Genomic DNA, 21549 nt, shown 5'->3' with positions numbered 1-21549 from the left:
TAATGAACCACATCAAAGAACCAAAATAAATAAACACAAAGAGGAAACCAATAGCAGCCGATCCCCTATATCAATGGCCAGGATGCTGCATCTACATAAGCTCATGTTAGTGATAATAACCAGAGGGCCATCAGAAACTGTACTAAAATACCCAAATCGACAAAGTGATTAGCTGACAACTCACCATCAGCTTGGGGTTTCAAAAAAACACTTAACACTCTAGCTTATGTAAAGGCTGACCAAAACATAACATGCTCACTGCTAATGCTTAGTGGGTATTGGCAAAATAAACTTTGATGTTCTTGACTCTCAGCTTATGAATTGGATCCCAGACTTATAAAACCATGTCTCTTTCCATTCAAAGTCTATACATTGATCCCCAATAAGTGGAGCAATGCGGACATCCAGTGTTAACAGTGTTACGTTATTGCTAATCTGAAGTAGAAAAATGCAGTATATAAAAAAAACAAGATCTATCCAAATAACAAGATCTGAGAACTCATTAATGTCACACCTATCTCCAAGATTCTATCCAATATGGGCATAAAAATAAACATGAAAGGAACTTATTCCAAAGTGCACAAGTCTTCTTAAGAAATATTTTTACAAACTTTCATTACAGCTGTAGGTCCATGATTCCACTCTATTGCCCTGGGCCAAACAGGATACCTGCCAACTCCCTGACTGACTCACATATACACCTATAATCAAATCCTCTCCCATCCAGACTTTCTACAAAGAAAACCAACCTAACTGGTTGAGGCTATTACTGTAGATGAAGACGTCAACTTCCAAAATTAACCTCCAAAATTAAACTGGTCAGCTGCTTTTGAAACTTGCTTTTCCATTTACAAATATCCTTTTCATATCCTCAGCCCTAACTCAATACACAGTTCCAAATGGTGGACGGACAGATCATTGATAACAGTACGAGAACAATAACGTGGCCAGTTACTTTTGGTGTTAGGCTTCTTGCATGACCGACCCACATCCATACTCAGCGCCTATGCCCTTTACACTGGAGTTTCTTAAAGTTATTGCTGCTCTGGTGGCACAATTTCTAACTGGGTCCTGGATACTGGGAGGAGACTCAACGGGGTAGTGAACTAGAGACTGGACAGATACAAGGATGCGGGAGAAAAGCCCAGCTGCATGTCCCCTCTGGCCAGATTCCTGGAGGCACTGGATCTCTCAGATGTATGGAGGGCCTCATACACCTGTGACCGATGCTACACCTTTCATTACAGGGCACAGAGAGTGTTCTTGAGGCTGGATTATTTTCTCTACCCATGCTCCTAGACACACAAGGCATAGGGGCATGTATCCTTGCCACGGTTCTATCACACTATTCACCAGTGGAACTGCTGCTGCGGTTCGGTCCAGGGTGGGTTAAGCAACTGGTGATTGCGAGAAACAGAGTCTGAAGTTTATATTTGCGCAATATCTCGAGACGGGCAGGGGCTTGATCACTTCCCCACAGATACTTTGGGAGACGCTTAAAGATACTTTGTGGGGAGACATTATTAGTTATACAGGCGACAGCAGCGAGAAGTGACCAAGCTCATATCCTAGAACTGGAGAGACTCTTCACAATCTCTGACTTATCCCCCACATATAGACATTCCCTACACACTTAGGTAATTCTCCCACAAATGCTTCTGAACGAGGTGAGACTGGGTGGCTCGCCACACATGGTCACATTGATCAGTGAGGAATAAAACCTTGTACTGGCTCTGCATTAACACTATGCACCTCAAGCCCATTGCTTATGGCTTCAAAGCGCAGGGTAAGAAGGTGAAAGACAACATTGGCACGGATAGTTGCTTTGCTGCTTATTATGCCGCATTATATTCTCAAAAGAACAAGACAGACTGTGCCGTCCTGAGAAAATTATAGCGAATAGCCCCATCCGCCCTCTAGCGAGAGAAGATAAGAACTCTTCTGAGGGGGATTTTACAAAAGAAGAGCTAGAAGAGGCTCTGACTCAACTCAGGTCAGCCCCAACAGGCTTCCAGCAGAATTTTTCACCGCGTATAGGGCCCAGCTCCTCCACCCACTGTCCTAGGCTTTCTGTGCAGCCCTGGAAACAGGCATGCTCCCTTCAGACGTCCGGTCAGCAGAAATTGTGGTCATACCTACGCCTGATTCACATCGGACTGATGTCCTTTCTAGGACCCTAGTTCTCTCCAGAATATTGAAGTTAAAATCATGGCTAAGATGCTTCCCAATCGTCTCCTGGGGGTTGTGCACTCCTTGGTCCACCTGGACCAGTCAGTTTCATGCCACGGGGCACCACGAGACACAACATCCGCCGCACACACAACACAATGGCCTTGGCAGAGAAACTGCCTGGGGCACATGCACTCCCCCTGGCTGAATTTGACAAGGCCTTTGACGTCATACACTGGGACTGTATGTTTTGTCTTCTGATTAAACTGAACTTTGGCCCTAGGTTTATCATAAGGTCCAGCTATTATACATTAACCAAATGGCCTGTGTGAAAGTAGGAGGTTTCCGTTTTTAGGACTTCAGGATACATAGAGGCACCACACAGGGGTCCCCCTTGCCGCCCTTAATATTCGCTATCATGACTGAACCCATGGTGAGGTGGTTGAGAGTGGATGCACTGATCAGGGGACTGGGCTGGGCACCGGGAGTCTCGGAGAGAATCACGTTCTACGCAGACGACATCCTAATGTTCTTGTATGACCCACAAGAATCCGGGTCTCGAGTTCTCAAGAGGCTTCACATTTTTGGCCGATATTCTGGCTCACGATTAACAAAGCTAATACTTTGGTGTACCCCATTGGTTGAACCCACTGGTCTTGGAGTGGGCCGCAGACCTACGGGTATTAGTAGACTGCTTTAACTACCTCGGCGTCTATATGACAAGAAATCCTCGGAGGTTGTATGACCAGAACATTCAGCACCTGTTGGAGCACCGACCCACAAACTTGGGTTCAGATCCACGCTCTCCCGTTCATTTTGGGTCAATCCTCCATCTATAAAATGGTTGCCTTGCCGAATCTTTACCAAAAACTACAGAATTACCCCTGCCCTCACCATGTTCCTTTTTTTAAAAAGTGGACTTGCTCCAACTTAACTTCCTGTGGAACCACCAATTTCTGAGATTTGCAGAAGGGAACACTAAGCTGTTTAATTATATGTTCATTTATGCGACTGTGGTCTTCTGCCTAATAGATATGTATAAGCTGAAAATAATACAATGCTGTATTAAAAAAATACATCTCTCAACTTCGGCGGAGCACTTTTGTTGCCACAGATTACAGAGATGTATAACATTTACTCACAAGCTGCATTTTGGACAATACTTTGTCCACATCTGCTTGCTCTTATCCAAGTAACATGCATTTTCTCTGAGCTACCTAATGATTATGAAGTGCCAGTTCGTTTCAAGTACCTATGAGCTTCAGAACTTTCTTCTTAACCATATCTAAATGTGCTAATTTATCTTTCCCATTTCTCTTAAAGCGAAAAGCCTCTTATTAAAATGATTCATTGAAAAGCAAGCATGTTGGTGAATTCAAGGAAGTACTGTTTATCGTTAGCTCACCTGAAGTGAGTATACAGGTAACTGTGGACTCAGAATATTGATGAAGCAGCATTCATAGTCCTGTTCAGGAATAATAACCCTCCCCAGGTTAGACGATGAAAAAAACATATACAGGGTTGGCTACTGCTAGCAGATTAATTCAGAGCCCTCCTAGTGGATGTCTTAAGCATCCTTTAGTCGTTGCTTTAGGGATGCATTCACAGATGGAGGTAATAGGAGTTTTGATATGGGAAATGGAACTGCAGGGTTGGTGATTGTTTGAGCTCCCAGTATCATGCTTCGGGAATTGATTGTTGATTCTGCACAGCATCAATAATAAGGAATCCGATCTTTTCATTGGTTTGCCTCTGATAGAAAGGAAATGCAGTTTTCAAAGAAATCATTCCAGTCAGACAGCTCAATGCCTGATGGCAACATGGTTCAGTGAGTCTCTCTTTTGTGCATCTCATTTATTTATTTATTGGGAGTTTTTTTTATAGCCCTGGCTTGACCCCGGGGTACCAAAGCGCTTTACAGTATATGGGAAGAGCATTAACACAAGGATTCAAGGTTGACATAGTCTATCCAAAGGGAATAGAAAAACACAATATAGCATTATATATGAATAACGGCATTGCAACAATGTGTTGCATAGGACTACTTTTGTCTGGAGAGCAATGTAAACACTGACTAGTAAACGTGTCTGGACAATCGAGAAAATGAAAAGATGTGAAAATGTTACTCGAGTCTTTTTTATGCCCAAAATGCGATATGCCCAAAAAAATGTGTGAGTTGTTTTAGTTCCCACGCTCCATCATCCTATCAATGGGAGTAGCCGATGTGTGCCTATGTGGTGTGGTACCACATTTGAAGCAATAGATCTTGCGTTCTAAAACGCAAAGCTGCTTCTACCTTTATATGCGTATATAGTAAACCATGCAAAATGGTGGATGTCAAAATCCCATGCCCGGCTGAAGGTGTCATGCACCAAATGGGGGCGCAATTACATATTCTCTATTCTGTACACACCAGAGGACTCCACTATACATCATCCTGAGCCCTAACAATGCACACAGCACCGTGCACCTTAACTGTGCAGACACTGCTCAGTCAGCGCACCTTGTGCTTCCCCGAGGCGCATTACCCACCCGGGACGGCCCTGGGGCACATCACTCAATGCTTCCCATTGGTGCATTACCCAACCCCCTCCTCAAGACCATCTTTAGTGTTGCAATGAATCACATCACCATGTGATCCTTTGGCATACATAACCATGTGCTCCTTTGGCGTACATCACCGTGTGCTCCTTTGGCGTACATCACCGTGTGCTCCTTAGGCGTACACCACCGTGTGCTCCTTAGGCGTACACCACTGTGTGCTCCTTTGGCGTACATCACCGCGTGCTCCTTTGGCGTACATCACCGCGTGCTCCTTTGGCATACATCACCGTGTGCTCCTTTGGCGTACATCACCCCGTCCTCCTTTGGCGTACATGACCGCGTGCTCCTTTGGCGTACATAACCGCGTGCTCCTTTGGCGTACATAACCGCGTGCTCCTTTGGCGTATATGACCGCGTGCTCCTTTGGGGTACATGACAGCGTGCTCCTTTGGTGTACGTTCCCGCATGCTCCTTTGGCGTACATGACCGTGTGCTCCTTTGGAGTACATCACCATGTGCTCCTTTGGCGTACATCACCACGTGCTCCATTGTTGTACATCAACACGTGCTCCTTTGGCGTAAATCACCGTGCGCTCCTTTGGCATACATCACTGTGTGCTCCTTTGGCGCACATCACCACGCTCTTCATTGGCGTACATCACTGTGCACTCCTTTGGCGTACATCACCATTTGCTCCTTTGGCGTACATCACCATGTGCTCCTTTGGCGTACATCACCATGTGCTCCTTTGGCGTACATCACCATGTGCTCCTTTGGCGTACAACACCATGTGCTCCTTTGGCGTACATCACCATGTGCTCCTTTGGCGTACATCACCATGTGCTCCTTTGGCGTACGTCACCATGTGCTCCTTTGGCGTAAATCACCATGTGCTCCTTTGGCTTACGTCACCATGTGCTCCTTTGGCGTACGTCACCGTGTGCTCCTTTGGCGTACATCACCATGTGCTCCTTTGGCGTACATCACCATGTCCTCAACATGTAAACTCCACCGTGTGCCCTTAGCTGCTCGTACTTGGCTGGTGCATTTCACTCTGTGGTCCACCTTTATGCAAATAGTTATTATCTGTGCCTTCCTTTTGATTGATGTGTACTGATGCTTGTATACTTGATGGGCCTGTGCAGGGCTGCTCGCATGCATTCTTTATATGGTGATTCACACGCTTTCTCTGCCTGTTGGTAACCATATATCTAGTTCATGCAAAATACAAAATACAACCCCTTTTGGCTTTGTCAGTTTCCTTATTTATTTAATCTAGCAGAAAAAGCATCCCTATCAGGAACAAAGCATATGTCCTGGTAAATTTGGCCCATATGAAGCTTGGGTGTGCATATAAATACGTTTGGGGAGATGGCGCTAAGAAGTGATAGGCAAGACTGTATATTGGATGTGATCTACAATTTACACACTGGCTAAGACAGAATTTGTTCTTACACTTCTACAAGCTTTAACGGGAACATATTAGCGGACATGACTCAGGTAAGTGGGGCAGTCTGTCATTGGTGATGTGCGTGGATTTGATGGCTGTTCTGAATGTTGGTGAGCATGGAACAGCCATAGGCTCGACATGAAAGCTGTTCTAAGGTGTGCAGATCAAATAAAAGTAGTGGACACAAAAGGGTGAAGCACTGAAGGGCTTGGGAACATGTAAGTAATCAACATCAGCTGATCAGAGTGTCTGAGCTTAAAACTAACAAGAGACGCTGGCCAGATAAGGGGTGGGATTGATTGATAAGCCCACACATTCTCCTCAAAATTGAGGTGAGGTACTTGAAATGGGTTTTATAGATTGCCAATACCTGAACTGTCTGTTTATAATACTGAGAGGTCAATTTGGACCTTACCCCTGGACAATCCTCGGCATGCGCCAGAAGCAGTACGGACCCCGCCACATATATTCATGTAACCTGGAGTTGTGTCTGTCTGCAAGTGATGCAGGCGCTCCGTACAACTATAGCAGTGCGAGTAGCGGCTTCCATCAAACAGTGGCTACTAGGAGTACTTCCGACACCAACAAAGGGGACTCGCATGGATACAAATTTTCACTTCTAGGCCTAATTCTGTCTGGCTAAGCATCATATTGCAATACATTGCACCCCCCCACGCCCCCACCCCGCACAGACAAATGGAGAGTGGACATGTGGAAGTGGGGAGTAGCTGAGGAGTGCGGAGAGGGATCTGGAATAATGGGGGCATATGTTGGAGGGATTGCAGCCGAGCGATAGATGGTCACAATGAAAGGGAGGAGGGCTCAACACAGATGTAGAACCACATTACCCCACAACCAACCCAGAGAGAGGAGACAACCCTCACACTTTGGTGAAAAAAAAATGAGCCTACCTGAGAGAGCAGAGGTGGGTGTTTCCCTGACCGTCCTGTGACACCAATATCGGATTCTTGATGGCCCTGCCCTAAATAAGTTATGTTTCACCTGCAAGATGGCTTCTGTCACCGGTCGCTGCCAAGGTTCTGTTTCTTTCTTTTTATTATTCTTTCTCATTCTTCTTTTTAATAGTTACGATTAGTATTGTTGCACGTATTAATCCTGTGTGTAAAAGGTTTTTGAACATCGTGATAGCCATAAAACACCCAGTGATGAAACTACTGATCGGGACATATGGACACGTAAACGGATTGTCAAGGTATAACCTGTTAATTATAGCGTGCCAATGATACACTATGCCATATAGATGGCAAACATGTAATATGACCTCTGTGCAATGTTGCAATAAAAACAAGTTTTAAGAAAAACTGTGGACCTTAGCAGAAAACTTTATTTCTGGACTCAGAGTCCAAGTGCTGCAAGGTGGCTTTTAAAGCGACATGTTGGCACTTTACGAAACAGCTAAATAAACTAATAAATGAAAGCACTTGTGTGTAAAAGCTTAGGTTTGCAAAAGAAGTGAAAGCAAACTTTGGACGGCCTACTAGAAGGCAATTTCCCCAAAATAAATCACTAACAAGTAGGGAGTTAAGTGACTCTGTGAAACAGAATGAGAAGTGTGGGTGAATCCTTTTGATATTGGACAGTTAGTTTGCAAGAGCAACAGCTCTGTCAAAGGAAAAGGCTTCTGGACGATTAAAAAGGCACAGCAAGACTCCAAACTGGGATTGGGGTAACAAGGACTTCCGAAGGTAAGGAGATGCGTGAGGACAAGGAAGTGAGGTCATAAGCGGCAAGGAAGTGCATGATCTCGATTTTCTTGTGTTAAGCCTTAGAAAGAGTCAATGCCATCCTACGGAAAATGGAAGTAAGCATTTGAGAATGTAGTAAGTGAAAGAAATGCAAAGACGATTGTATGTATGATCAGCATGGAGGTGATATGAGACGGCAAAAGAGGAAATCATGGTACCAAGAAAGAGGTGGACAAAAAAAATAGCTTCAGAAATGTTCACAAGCAGTAGAGACCCAGGAAACCGAGAAAAAAAGTATAAGAATATTAGGGAATGACCGAGTTAATCACCAGGAAATTCGAAAGTATTGAGAGATATACGAGCTGAAGCACCTCAGTGTTGTACCAGCTACTCCAAGTGCTGAAAATATGTTGGGTACTACTCTGTGATCAACAGTGTTGAATGCCATAGACCCATCGAAGAGAATAAGGATTAATAGGAGAGGAGGCTGTGGTGTGGAGAAATGAAAGCAGAAAACTCAAGAGAGAACTTTCTCTTTAGCATGTAGATTTCTGAATTGTCATAGTTTAGGCATACAAAAAGCAGATGATTAAGATCTTGCATTTGCAACTGGCACAATTCACATATTCTCTTCTCTCTATCCCAGATACCAGTGACGTCTCTTGGAGGCAGCAAATTAAATCTCAGTAGGAGTATCAGCCTTCTAATCCCGTGAGGGATATTCCAAGTTAAGTACGGCTGTGGTTTGTTCCCCAAAGAACTCCCTATGACCGCCTCATTACTGGACCTGGATTGGCTGGAGGCCGCATCTCTCGCCAAACTAATAGGGGATCTAAACTTAATTAGAAGTTGTTTCAATACAGGTTTGGACACAGGAGAAGCGGAAGTCAAACTAATGCCGAATGTGTCCTTTGCACATATAAAGGACCTAAAAAATGTTGATTGTTCTTTTTGCATGTCAAACATTTCTATTCTCAAGGCAGCCCTAAATGTGCCCTCCTCCCCCAAAAGAAGGGAATTACCCCACCTGAGAACTGCAGCCAGGGATAGTGTAAAGGATGAGACTATTCCAAATTCGAGGCGTAGTGGATGTGGGGCAGCCAAGGAATTTAAATTGCAAATTTGATGCAGGATTCGTCCTTCCGCCTTAACGAAAGGAAGCCAATAATTCATATCCAGTACCGCAGCAGCATATATTAACAAGCACTTCTCCTTTCATTTCTTTTTAATTTTTGCATCTTTAGATAACACAAATCAAGGTATCAAAGCGCTTTACATAAGCCCTAGTTCCATAACAGAAATTTGTCAAGTGGGGGATAATGTGCTGCATGGCTAAACACTTATAAGGTCCCTAAGGCGAGACCTATTGGCTATGCCAATGCTTGTCTTTATTAGCAGGGTACCTCGGGTATAAACAAAAACGTGAAATTGGAGGGTTCTATTGAAAAACAATTATTCAATTATACCCTTGTCTTGATGCCAACATGTTTCGTCCCTAGCTGTGAGCCAGGCCTGTCTCGTCAGTGTCCCTGCCCTCATTTGTGCGCGCTAACCATGTACACTCGTGAGGACTAATGCTATCGCCTGTCTTGTTTCTTGGTTTCAGAGGATTTTCCTCTTCGAGGGTCAACTCTTAAAAGGAGTAGATGGTCCCCAGTTTAGGTTCCATCGAACATGGGTCCCAAGACACCAGGCATTAAAGAAACCAGCTGTCCCATTTGGGCCCAGCAACCTTTTATTTCCATGGGATCTCTTGACTAAGATTTCTCAAGCTATGAATCTACAATGTATAGCTATATTTAAAAAACCATTGCACTATCTGGATCTATTAAAATCATTGCCACTAATTTTATTGATAGTTGACCATATCAATTGAAGAAGGAATTTTACTTGAAGAGGTAGCATTTTTCTCTTCCTTGCGGTCTGTTCTTACTATATTAATATGCATCTCAATGTTTTTAAATTGTAGTGGAAAACAGTCATCAATTATGTCTGTTTCAATTTTAGATGCAATTGTTCTTCGTCATGTATTTAGTTGTTATGTGAAGTGTTGGTGTATTGCCTTGTCCATACTTTGGAGTGTTAGAAAGTTAATCAGACATGGGTTTCTCTTGACGTCTGCTGCCAAGGGTAGTGGAGGATGCGATGTGCGCTACTAAGTATGTTACAAAGTGGTGTATGGTTGTGGTGATCCCCCCCCCTTGAAGAGGGCGCGGTGGGCCTGGTGGCATCATCTTGTGCAACAGAAACATATTTGAAAAAGCTTCCCATGATATTTAAATTGCTACATATATGATTTAGCCATTTCCACTTTCGGTGGTACGTTTACAAAAAACCTACTGTTTAGTTTTTTGATTTTCAAGAATTACATTTAAGCTTCTTAGCATTGGGGCTTTCAGATGTAAAAATAGGGAAACACACAGTGGCTTAGATAGTTTACTTTATACTGCCGCAGTTTACACACAGAACGATCAGAATATATCAGCAAGATTTTTTCAGTGTCTGCTGTGGATTACATTCTAAACATTGCTATAACAGGATAACCAGAATGATAGAGCCAGAATTTGAAATAGAATATATTGAAAATAAGTTAGAGCTTTGTACAAAAATACGCCCATTTGTCTGCAGGTCCCAGGTATATATTAAAACAATGGTTCACCGAGGACTCATTTAGCATTTATTCAGTATATTTCTTTAATGCTGCTTTTCAAAGAAGCGTTACATTCATAACATGAAGCAGTAGGATCGTGACCCACTAGTGGTCTTGACCCACAGTTTGGAGAACACTGCTCTAAAGCCTTTTTTTCAAATATCACTAGTGGGTATTTTGGTCAAAGAACTTACTTAGAATGCACCGACTATCTCCATTCACTCATGACCGATTATCTGCATTCACTCATGACCCTAAAAATTCAGAACTGTGCAAAACTCGCCTAAAAAATAATGAGGTTTTTAAACCTAACATATTCCCCAGTTCAGGAGACTCTGGTTAGCTAAGTATCTAAAGCTGGCTTACTCTTCATACATTCATGAAAACGTCCTCATTCATGAAAACGTCCTCATTCATTCATATACTATACGGCCATCTGCACCTTGGTTCTCCCCGGCTTTACGCGAGAAAAAGAGCCGTTGTAAAAAGCTGGAACGCAAATAGCGGCTAACATATGATTCTGAGTCAAAAATTATTTATAAGAGCTCAAAAAAAATTTCAAAAATTAAAATGGTCCACTATGAGGTATTTCTTTGCCCAACAAATCAAGAATGCAGATAACTCAGCTAAAACCCTATTTAATATCGTCAAGGATTTTGTTAATCCCCCAGCCATGGCGGCTCAGAGTACTCCCAGTCAGGTCTTATGTAATGGCCTCTCTGATTACTTTCAGGAAAAAAATTACTAAAATATCTTCTTCATTTACTCCTGTTAGGGCTCCCCCCACTCCTAATGACCTTGACTTACAGAAAGGGTCATTGACTTTCTTAAAAGAGCTTACTACTGAGACTGCTTCTAGATTGTTTGCCCAGTGCAAATCTGGGTCTCCTCTAGATCCCGTCCCTGCTAAGGTGATGGGCAATGTTGCTCCTTCACTGATTAGCCCACTCCTTACTATTTGGAACACCAAGTTACGCATTGGCCAATTCCCGACTGCATGGAAACAGGCCATGCTAGTCCCAATTATGAAGAAAGCGGACGCTGACCCTTCGCAATTTAGAAACTATCGTCCTATTTCTCTCCTTCCTAAACCAGCTAAAATCCTGGAAAAGGCTGTCCAGAAACAATTGGCAGAATACTTAGAAGCTAATCAACTTCTGCATGATTCGCAGTCTGGTTTTAGAGCTGGTTTTAGCACCGAGACAGCTCTTCTAGAGGTGTCGGAGACGATCCTTGAGTGTGTGGATAGGGGCGAGGAGGCCATGTTGGTCCTCCTCGACCTATCCGCCGCTTTCGACACGATATCTCATGAGATACTGTTGGATCGACTGGGCCAGATTGGTATTGGAGGATCTGTATTGACCTGGATCAGATCCTTTCTGAAAGGCCGGACTCAGAAGGTCTTTCTCCGACCTTTTGAGTCAGAAGGTAAACCCCTACTTTGTGGTGTGCCACAGGGCTCTGCGCTGAGCCCTCTGTTTTTTAACGTTTATCTTGCACCACTGGCGAAGGTGGTGGAATCTTGGGGGGTCAGAGTGATCTCCTATGCTGATGATACTCAGTTTGTGTTTTCATTTAGAGATCGCTCTGACATTAATTTCACTAATTGTCGCCATTGTCTCAGCAATATCTGCTCCTGGATGACCGTTAATCCTTTTAAGTTTAACACGGATAAGACGGAGGTCTTATTTTTTAATCAGAAAACTCCTCTGCCTGCCATTCAGTGGTGGCCGACTGAGCTTGATCCTCCCCCAGTCCCAGTCCAGATATTTGGACTTTCAATTTGACAATGCACTTTCCTGCAAATCGCAAATTAATAAGGTCACGGCAGCTTGTTTCGGCAAACTGCGCATGATTAGGAAGATTTTTCCCTACCTCCCGCTGGACTCTCGCAGAACCATCATACATGCCCTGATCACCTCACACTTAGATTACGCGAACAGTCTTTATGTAGGCGCCCCCTTGTACCAAATTGAACGCCTGCAGATTGTACAAAATGCGGCGGCTAGACTGATTGGCAATATTCCCTATCGCCACTCGGTCGCATCTTATCTAAGGAAGCTACATTGGCTTCCTATTGCCCATCGCATCCAGGTCAAGGCTCTGATTTTTGCCTTTAGGGCCCTTAATGGGCTGGGCCCGGGATATCTAAGAAATAGGCTCAAATTGTCCCAGTCTATTAGATCTCTGAGGTCGAACAATTTGCGCCTTCTGGTTACCCCACGCTTTCGCCGATCCAGAATGGGTGGCAGAGCATTTGGCGTAATGACCGCTAAGCTTTGGAACAGCCTCCCATTGGATCTTAGGTTTATCTCCTCTGAATCAGTGTTCCGTAGTAAATTGAAAACCTGGTTGTTCACTAGCCTCTAAGTGCCTCCCTTATTCTCTAGCCTGCAGTCTGCAGCGCCGGGACACCCCCGTCGGGGGTAGCCGTGCGCTTTACAAGCTTAAAATAAATAAATAAATAAAATACTAAGCAATCACTTCCACCATCAATTAAGAATCCAGATACAGTACAGGAACGCAAGCCGCTCTGGTTGTAGCCACAAAAAGGACCCACAGTTAAAATCCTGGACATATTCATTAGAGCCAGCTTGTCACAAAGAGTGTGCAAATACAATCACCATACATATTTAGTCACCTCTAGAATGTCTAGACTTTTGTGCAGCTCTTAAAAAGTAAACAACAACAAAAAGCGTATGGCCATTAGGCAGAAGCTTTAGATAATGTAAAGCTACACTGGCATGCCTAAAACTCATGTCTTTTAAAGGTGATTTAAGAAACAGTCACCTTGGGTACGCAAAATATTTATATAGAAAAACAAAGTGTAGGGTATCCTGTGGAGACCTATTGTCGCAGGCACAGGGACCTGTCTTCAACATGCACAACAAAGCCAGGAGATGATGCCAATAAATGATGCAACAGGTTCAATCTAAAATGGGAAATTAAAAATCCATCATAAGCATTTGTTAAAATCAATAAATAAATCTCCATTCCAAACACTGATTTTACTAGGACATGCCCATCTCTTACCCGGGGTTTTCTAAGCTCCTTTTCCTCCCTAGAGGCCATAGCATGCTTAAAAAATCATTTTTTCACTATGTGCTTATCCTGTGATTTCACTGTGTCATGTCGTGTGAAGATATCTGCTTTACCTAGAGCCGTAAGGGTATCTTTAACGTGTCCTAGCCATGGGATTTTTAAACCATGATCGAGTGAGAGAGACAATCCTCAATCACTAATCGATTAAACCCCACCTCCTGGCTAGTACAAATCTTCACCTAACATAACAACGGTTTAACAGCAGCCAAGTCCAGTATATACTTCATTCCTAATTTTTCGTGTACTGTGTACGTGGCAATACCCTGGGGCACTTTCAAAATTCTTCTGAGATATTTATTTTCTGTGGTTTGAAGAATGTTAGCCGCTACATAACCCCATACCTCACTTCCATATAGCGCCTTAGAAATGCAGAAAGAATTATACAATTATACTATTAGCCCCAGCGAACATGTACCTAGTCTATGTGCAGAATTTGCGATTGTTCCCTTTGATTTTCTCATATCAAGTGTCTTACCCTCCTGCAACAGTTTAAAATTGAGCGTATCATCAAATAAAATACCTAAATATGAGAAGGCCGGGACCTTCGCTAGCCTATGAGTACCTACTTTATAGGTATTGTTTCTAGTGGCCTGCTTACCGAATTCCATTATATACGATTTTGACAAATTCGGTGAGAGGTCCATCCCACTCATGAAGGCCAAGAATCCATCCAATAAAACCTACAAGCCTCTGGGGGTTTGAGCTAACAATACAGCATCATCTGCGCACAACAGGACTGGGACCGATCTTCTGCCTATTCTGGAAAGAAGTGCATGGCAGTACCTCGGACTAAATTCTCCACATCTTTTATCAGCCACAATCTGAAAATTTGGAACAATTAGAGAAGTGGGGCTCTCTCCTTCGTGAAAAAAAAACGAAAGTTCATGGAATGCAAAGGGCCCTTCAACGCCAATACAAACAGACGAATACACATCTTAAACACACAGCTTCAAACTCACTCAAAGGGTTTTGCTTCATTTTCCCCATGACCCTGCATGCTGAAAGGCAAAAGTTTCAATAGCCCAATCTATGTCACATATCTAGTGCTTTAAATAAAAATTACTAAGCACTTGTTCTCAGTGTCTCCAGGATTTCTTTGATACTGAGAGGAGCTAGTACTCTCCCATTAAAAGTATTGCACCACTGGTAAGACATGCTGGTACAGACATGACAGCTTACCCTCATTTAGTGGGTGTTGACCTCTTCTCACTCATATTCACCCTCCTGACAAACAAAATGCCTACAAACAAATCAATGAGTCCACCCTCTTTACAAACTTATATCACCCTAAAAAATTGTTCCTTCACAATTCACTTTAATGTAATCGCCCTCTTAAACATCTGACTTTAACCTAATCAGTGAGACAAGTGGACAAATATGCCTACACGCGATCATATTAAAGAAGTGCAGATAGTGAATACCTGACAGTAAATACACCATTAAAGCACTGCAAATATGAAACAAGCATTAGGTCTCGCAGTTACACGAGTTTAAGCTATTGGCATTGTAACTGACAATGCCTACTATTTATGTTTTTACAAATTTTTTTATTGCAATGTCAATAGCTCAAACTTGGGGGATTGCGAGACCTATTGCATTGCAAGCGAGGTGTCTTGAAAGGACTCCTTTTCGGGCCCCTATGAAAGGTCCTTGGGCACAAGCAAAGAGGTGTGGATCTATGTCCAGTGCTTACACGCTGTAAGCCGCTTGCTGTCAACATGGGGTTATTTTTCTCATAAAGGGACAGAGCCTGTTTCAGGTGATGACCAGGTATGGTGGGGAAAGGGTGAAAGAGGCACAGGAGAAAACCTGCTACTCAGAGCAGCTGCTATCATTAGACCACCAGAAGGGTGTAGGGCTCACATCACCCCAATTATGGAAAACTGTGAAGAAATTTGGTCTAGTGGGATGCAGATGAAATAAAGATGCACGTTTTATTCCACAGCAGTACAGGCATTTATTAAATAGATTTTGACAAAAGAATGGATGTCAAGAGCAAAAAATAAAAGAATGCATTAATGTGATGTGATGTGAAAGGTATTTATGAAGCGCAGCGTACACTATACAGTTTCTTGGCGCTGGTATAGAGATTAATGATGAAAACGTGTTGGTAATCTGATAGTGAAGTGATTATAAGAACCGGTTATGTACAAAGCCAGATAGGCCAGTTTATAGAGTACCCCAGTTTTCTAGCATGAATCACCATCTTAAAAAAATTTCACATGGAATGTGCAGCGAGGATGCTTGCGCTATTATCGTGGAATGCTTCCAGCATTCTCTCCCGGACAAGGGGAGGAGTTATTCGTTATAGCCTGGGTGCAGGAGGGTAGGGTTGCTTATTATGTTCTCGTGTGGCGAAAAGGAAGTGTTTGAGTGGTTTCCACTGCTTTGATACACTGTATGTGCACGTGGATATCCTACCGGGTGATAGTGCGTTCTACAAATCTGTACAAGATAACATGGACAGAATAATGAACTAGGCGAAAATGGACTAAATGCAAGGAGACTGAGGCACATGAACAGAGTAAAGAGTGGCCTATTGTACAGACAGTGCTAAGGCTTTGGGCCTGTACAGGCCGTTTAAGGTGAGACATATTGTCCTACGAATTCCAGGGCTTTCGACATATTGCCTTTCAGGGTCATGTTACTGAAGTGGCTAGAAGCCACTTTGCTAAATTGACCTCTATAATGTTATGGTGTAGTAATAAAGTGCACCATCTTGCCATACTCTAGTCTGGTGATACCATTAAGAAAAGTGCCCTGTATCTTACTGTATGTATAACCTTCCATGGCATTTAGCATCAGGAGGTGAAAAGTTACTGTACTGTGATTGCAGAATGTGTATAAAGCTTCACATCCCTGACGAGGCCGGTGGACCAGTTTCCGCCAGTGTATGTTGCAAGGATGCTGGTTATAGTATCTCCTAAATGGGATATGGTTAACGAGGCATACGAGGCTCAAAGACATGCGTCAAACACTGATGTTGCTAAGTACACTCTGCCCTTACCTGTTGGGGGTGGTGACTGTCACAGTGCCCTTCACGGGGGGGGAAAGTGACTGCACCCGCAGCTGCGCTGCAGACCAGGAGATGTGGCACCCACACGAGTACTTCAGGTAGCTATAGATAACAGCGGCAGCCGCCAACCAGGTGCTGCCGGTCACCTGCAGCTTCCCACCGGGCAGCGTGCAGAGCTTGTAGGTGTCTGCCCCCTCTTCCGGGCCGCCAGGGAGCTGTTTAACTGCACCATGAAGTCAGCCATCCGGCCCCCAATCATCCGCCGCAGCAGCTCCAGTACAGCCTGGCTCTGCGTGGCCTCAGACGCCTGGGGCTTCAGGTGCAAACTCCCTGGCCGCCGCCACCAGTGACAGCATGGTGTGGACGAAGATGAGGAAACTACGCATCTTCCTCGGGCTGAACGGCCTCACTTGCACCAACTACCACAATCCTGATTACTGCCGGTGCAAAACGCCCCGAACAGAGCCGTATTGACAAGAAGTTTACACCTAATCGATCTAGACCATTCTACAAGAGGGTAGCGCCACCTAGCAGCATCCTCGTTACAAGCCGCTTGGAGCGGGGCTTCAAGGCACTCAGAGACCAGCAGCTGCGGCAGGCTCTGGGACCTGAAGCTATGGAGGTCCCTGGAGTTACAGAGTTAAGCCTCTTCCTTTTTCTTTGTGATTGGCTGTGGCGAGCAAAGTATGGGCTGCCTCTGAGAAGCGTGATCTGATTGGCTCCCGAGACAGGTTTTAAGCTCACCGTCTGAAGGGTAAACTGTGCTTTGAGGAGGTGTTAATTCCTTTTATTAAATTACTGCAAAACTTAACTTAGTCCCCTTCCTCGTGCACTAAGTATATAATAAACTATCATTATCTACACTTCTTACACTTATGGTAAGGAACGCGAATGGCACCTGGCACTTTGATGCAATACCAATTGCAAACTTATTTAAAAGCCACTTAGGGTTTTGCCAGGTGATCCGGCTGGTACACTGAGGGCAACACAAGATGTTTGCTCAGAAAGTAAAAGCGCGCCATACCTGCATCACAGACTAATACACGTCTCCTTGAGATAAGAAATAGCCTCACGACAGACGTAAAGCAAACAATCCTGTCCGGATGGGCCGTCCAAAGAAGAGACAGGGCGGCAACAAAAAAAACTAACTTCCAATGGCAGGCCACCATTTAGCATAAACTGTGACGCAAGACAATGAAAATTATGGGCGGGGCTTCAAGTCCCCTTCTGAAATCTCCTGATCACATTAGCTCTACCAGAGCAAGCAGCGCATGCGCGCTGCAATGCTAGGCGAGACCTAAAAAGCACCACAGAGCTTTCGCTCATTCAGTCGAGCCCTCTACGCTTCACACACTCTGGAAAGGTGAGTTGCTTTTGCAAAAGGTGGAAATTTGTTGTGGTGAGTCTGAAAGAAACAGGAGGCAGACAACCAGAAGCACGAAAAGGTGGAAAGGCCCCCTATTCTCTTGTGACACCAAAGGCTGATAAGTTTACAGAAAAGTGTATTATTCCTTACACATCTTGAACCCACACAAGGTCCTCTGTTCAAGCAGGTCAGCCAACAAGGATGTCAGTTGTGTAAGCATGAGTGATAAACACTGCATCATTAACAAACCAGTATGCCGTCCATCATGTACTAAAGAGGATTTCTGTAATGCAAGCGAGACTGGAAAATGCTGTGAAGGATAAAAGACTACATAAGCCTACTAAGGTTTGAAGCTGCAATCTGCAGCTTGCACACAGAAGCCTGCATGCAGCAGGCACAGAAACTAAATGAACTGAGTTTGTATTAAACACTAGACAGGGCACAGGAAAACAGAGCAGACAGGGAGACGAGGCAGGCATGGCACAGAAACAGGAGGACGGCAATATACAAGACTGGCACACCAGAGGTTCAGAATGCAAACATAGCAAACGGGCAAGGTAGGTTACAAAAACACCTGGCAACCAGTGCACAGCATTAGCAAGCTTGCCAGCCAGGACAAAGACACATTTGGCAGCCAGGGCGCAGGACCAAGGGGAAGAATGGACATTGTGCAAGGAATAGGATTATCAGATGACGCCATGCCATCAGGCCACGTGATCTGTAGTCCTGTGACTTACCTCAACAAATCATTGTTTTCGTTCATGTCAACCCCAGCACTCCAATTAAACGGAAGCAAGACTACAATTCTGGAATACACCCATTTGTTAAATAAAGCCTGGGGTCTGAAAAGGGTGCTCTGAGGTCATGGGGTCATCAAGTGGTCCTAACAAGAAATGGGCGAAGCCAAAGGGGCAGGTTAAACACATGCACAATGGAAAGCCAGGGCAGAGAAGGCATAGCACAAAACACAGTAGGCGGTGCATTGGAATATAAAACGGGCAGGTGAAAGGTTCAAGCAGCTGGCAGAGGACAAGTTGGATAGACGGACACCAGACAGCCAGGGTTCAAGCGTGCAGTGGACACAGACACGGAGGGGAAGGTATGGGGCCACAAGGAATAGGGTTATAGTTTCAAGTCACTAGGACGAAACTTCTCCAGTCCTGGGATCGCCTTTGACAAAACATTGTTTCTATTGTGTTAAGCATTAAGTCTATTGATTCCATTGAACGGACCTAGGTCTTTATTTACAAAGTTAAACGGGATTGTTAAATTAAAGTTCGGGGGTAGAAAACAGGTATCCCGATGGGCATGGAGTCAGTCATCCAGTGACTAGGCAGGGAAGGATGGCAGCTGACCAGAGAGCAGGCGGGGGACAGACACATAAAGCAGGCAGGACAAGGGCATAATTACCTAAAAATGAACAAGATACAAGCAAACAGAGTATTATGGCCAGAAGCACACTGAAAAGAGTAAGACGGAGCAGGCACAGAACAGGCAGGGAAGGCTCGGGCACCCCTAGCAAGTAAGATACGGGAACATAAAGGAGGCAAGGACAGCAGGCAGGGCCGGCAGGACTCAAAGTAGATAACACAGAAGACAAGCGACGAACAGGCACATCGACACATGAAAGGCATACAGAGCAGGGATGGTGTCATATGAACACAGAGCAGGCGGGTCGGGTGCGATCGGCACTGTATGGTTTAACTCACCGGCAGTCACCTCACTCAGCAGCAGCAGCATCGGTAGGAACGCCGTGGGGACGGCCATGCCCGGGATCCTTGCTCCAGTCTACAGTGCCTCCGCTGTGGCCTCCTCTCACCAGCAGACTCTGCCCCTTGGACGGCGGAAACAGACCCGCAGCGGCCTCAGTTTACAATCCTGGGAGCAGAAACGGAGCCGACTGGAACCAGCCAGCGCGCATGCGCGGACAGGCGCCGAGGCCGGTCGAGCGCCGCTTGGTGGACACTGACCACACTGAACTCAAATGCCTGGGCAGGAGCAGTGCTCGCTTTACAGTACCATACAATACAATAATGCTTCATTACCATGACCCATGACGTATCTGTATAAGTATTCGAAAGCCAGCGTGCCTTCACAAAACGTTCATATTTGAGAGGCATTTATTTCTACACTATCTATGTCAAGATGTAACGCTAGAAAGCGAGGGTGCAGCTTCGATGTAGTTCGTGCAAGCCCTTTGTGATCTGGGTAAACTTTCCTGTCCGAGGTGCCTTATGCATGGCTGGATGTAAGCAGCTTTTCTGATCTCTCGAGTTTCACCTTAAGGAAATGTGTAGCTTTGTACATCATTCAGCCTCTTAAAGTAGTTGCTTTTATTTTAAACATCAGAAATACTTTCTTTTGCTACTTCATATTTAGTAAAGATAATAGGATAACGAGTTCCATCTTTTGTAAGATTTATGTTGCATTGCTTGCGACAGATCGTGCCTTCCTCTAGTTTCCAGGTCTGTGTGTCTGTCTTTCTCTCTTTTCAACCCCTAGACATGTACCCAATATTGTGTCACTGTGTGTCTGCTGTGCGTTTTTTAGGTATCTTAGCTGCAAGATTGTGGCCCCCTTCACCCCCTTGGATGTATACCCCCTTCCCACTTCACAGCATTCCACTGCTCTGGGGCTACTTTCAGCTGACATGAAACACACACATAAATACCCATTTACCTGAACAATTTATATTTTAAAGGATAAAATCTCCGCATTGTCTGACAGACTTGCTTTCTTTATTTGTGCAAAGTTTCCTGAAGCACAGAAAACTATCTTGGGCTAGGTGTAGTTTATTATATGTTCTGGGGGCTCATTCTTGAAATACAAACACGTTGTTTACAATTTTGTCTTCCTTATTTTTCTGAAAGGGTGATATTTTATTTTTTCTTTGTGTTCATTGAATTATCCAAAAGTCCTCAAGGTAAGTTTGTATCTACACCAATACATTTTCTCCTCAGCAGGAAAACCATTGATGTGTTTCGACCTTCAGAAATGGGACTTTTCTTTATTGAGGTATTTTTCAGGATCACGATCTTAATATCTCCATAATGATGTACAAATTATAACACATTTTGTTCAACTTTGGGCAAATTTAATTGCTTGCTTCATAAACCTCCACTAAATATCAATCAATCCTATACTTTATTTCGGCATAAATACCTTTAAAAGTGTTCACATACAACATTCAAAGAGAAACCAATCATATTAAAAAGACATTCATTCATATAAGAATTGTGCAAATGTAATTGCTTGCTTTATAAACCTCCACAAGATATACAAGCATGCCGGTATTTTCAGAGACTGGCCCATAGTATTGGATTGGATTCGAAATAGTTCTGAAATAGAGAGAATGGAATATATATTATTTGATTGTATCACATGTTGTCGTGTCTTTTGGTGTATGTGGTCATCAGTGCATGATGGCGACTGCTTGCCCTCATGTTGTTTTAATGAATTTCTGTTGACATTGATATAAGAGCTTCTCTCAAGAGCTGGTGGTTTAACGGTAAATCCTTATTAAGCCAGCATGTCAACCAGCATGTT

At 44.0% G+C, this 21549-nt stretch overlaps 1 protein-coding gene across 1 annotated transcript in view; it reads right to left on the bottom strand.

Moving 5' to 3' along the window:
* ADAM9 (ADAM metallopeptidase domain 9) overlaps nt 1-19936 on the bottom strand; it is a 491300-nt gene extending 471364 nt beyond the window's left edge. Inside the window, exon 1 of the mRNA XM_078666483.1 lies at nt 19713-19936. Coding sequence (XP_078522609.1) covers nt 19713-19770 — 58 coding nt within the window. The 5' untranslated portion in view covers nt 19771-19936. The remainder of the gene's footprint in view (nt 1-19712) is intronic.
* Nucleotides 19937-21549: the final 1613 nt, after the last annotated feature.

This window comes from Lissotriton helveticus, chromosome 11, assembly GCF_964261635.1.
Source record: "Lissotriton helveticus chromosome 11, aLisHel1.1, whole genome shotgun sequence".
In the NCBI taxonomy this organism is placed as follows: Eukaryota; Metazoa; Chordata; class Amphibia; order Caudata; family Salamandridae; genus Lissotriton; species Lissotriton helveticus.
Note: the sequence above shows the minus strand (reverse complement) of the source record. Positions and strands in the feature narration are given on the sequence as shown.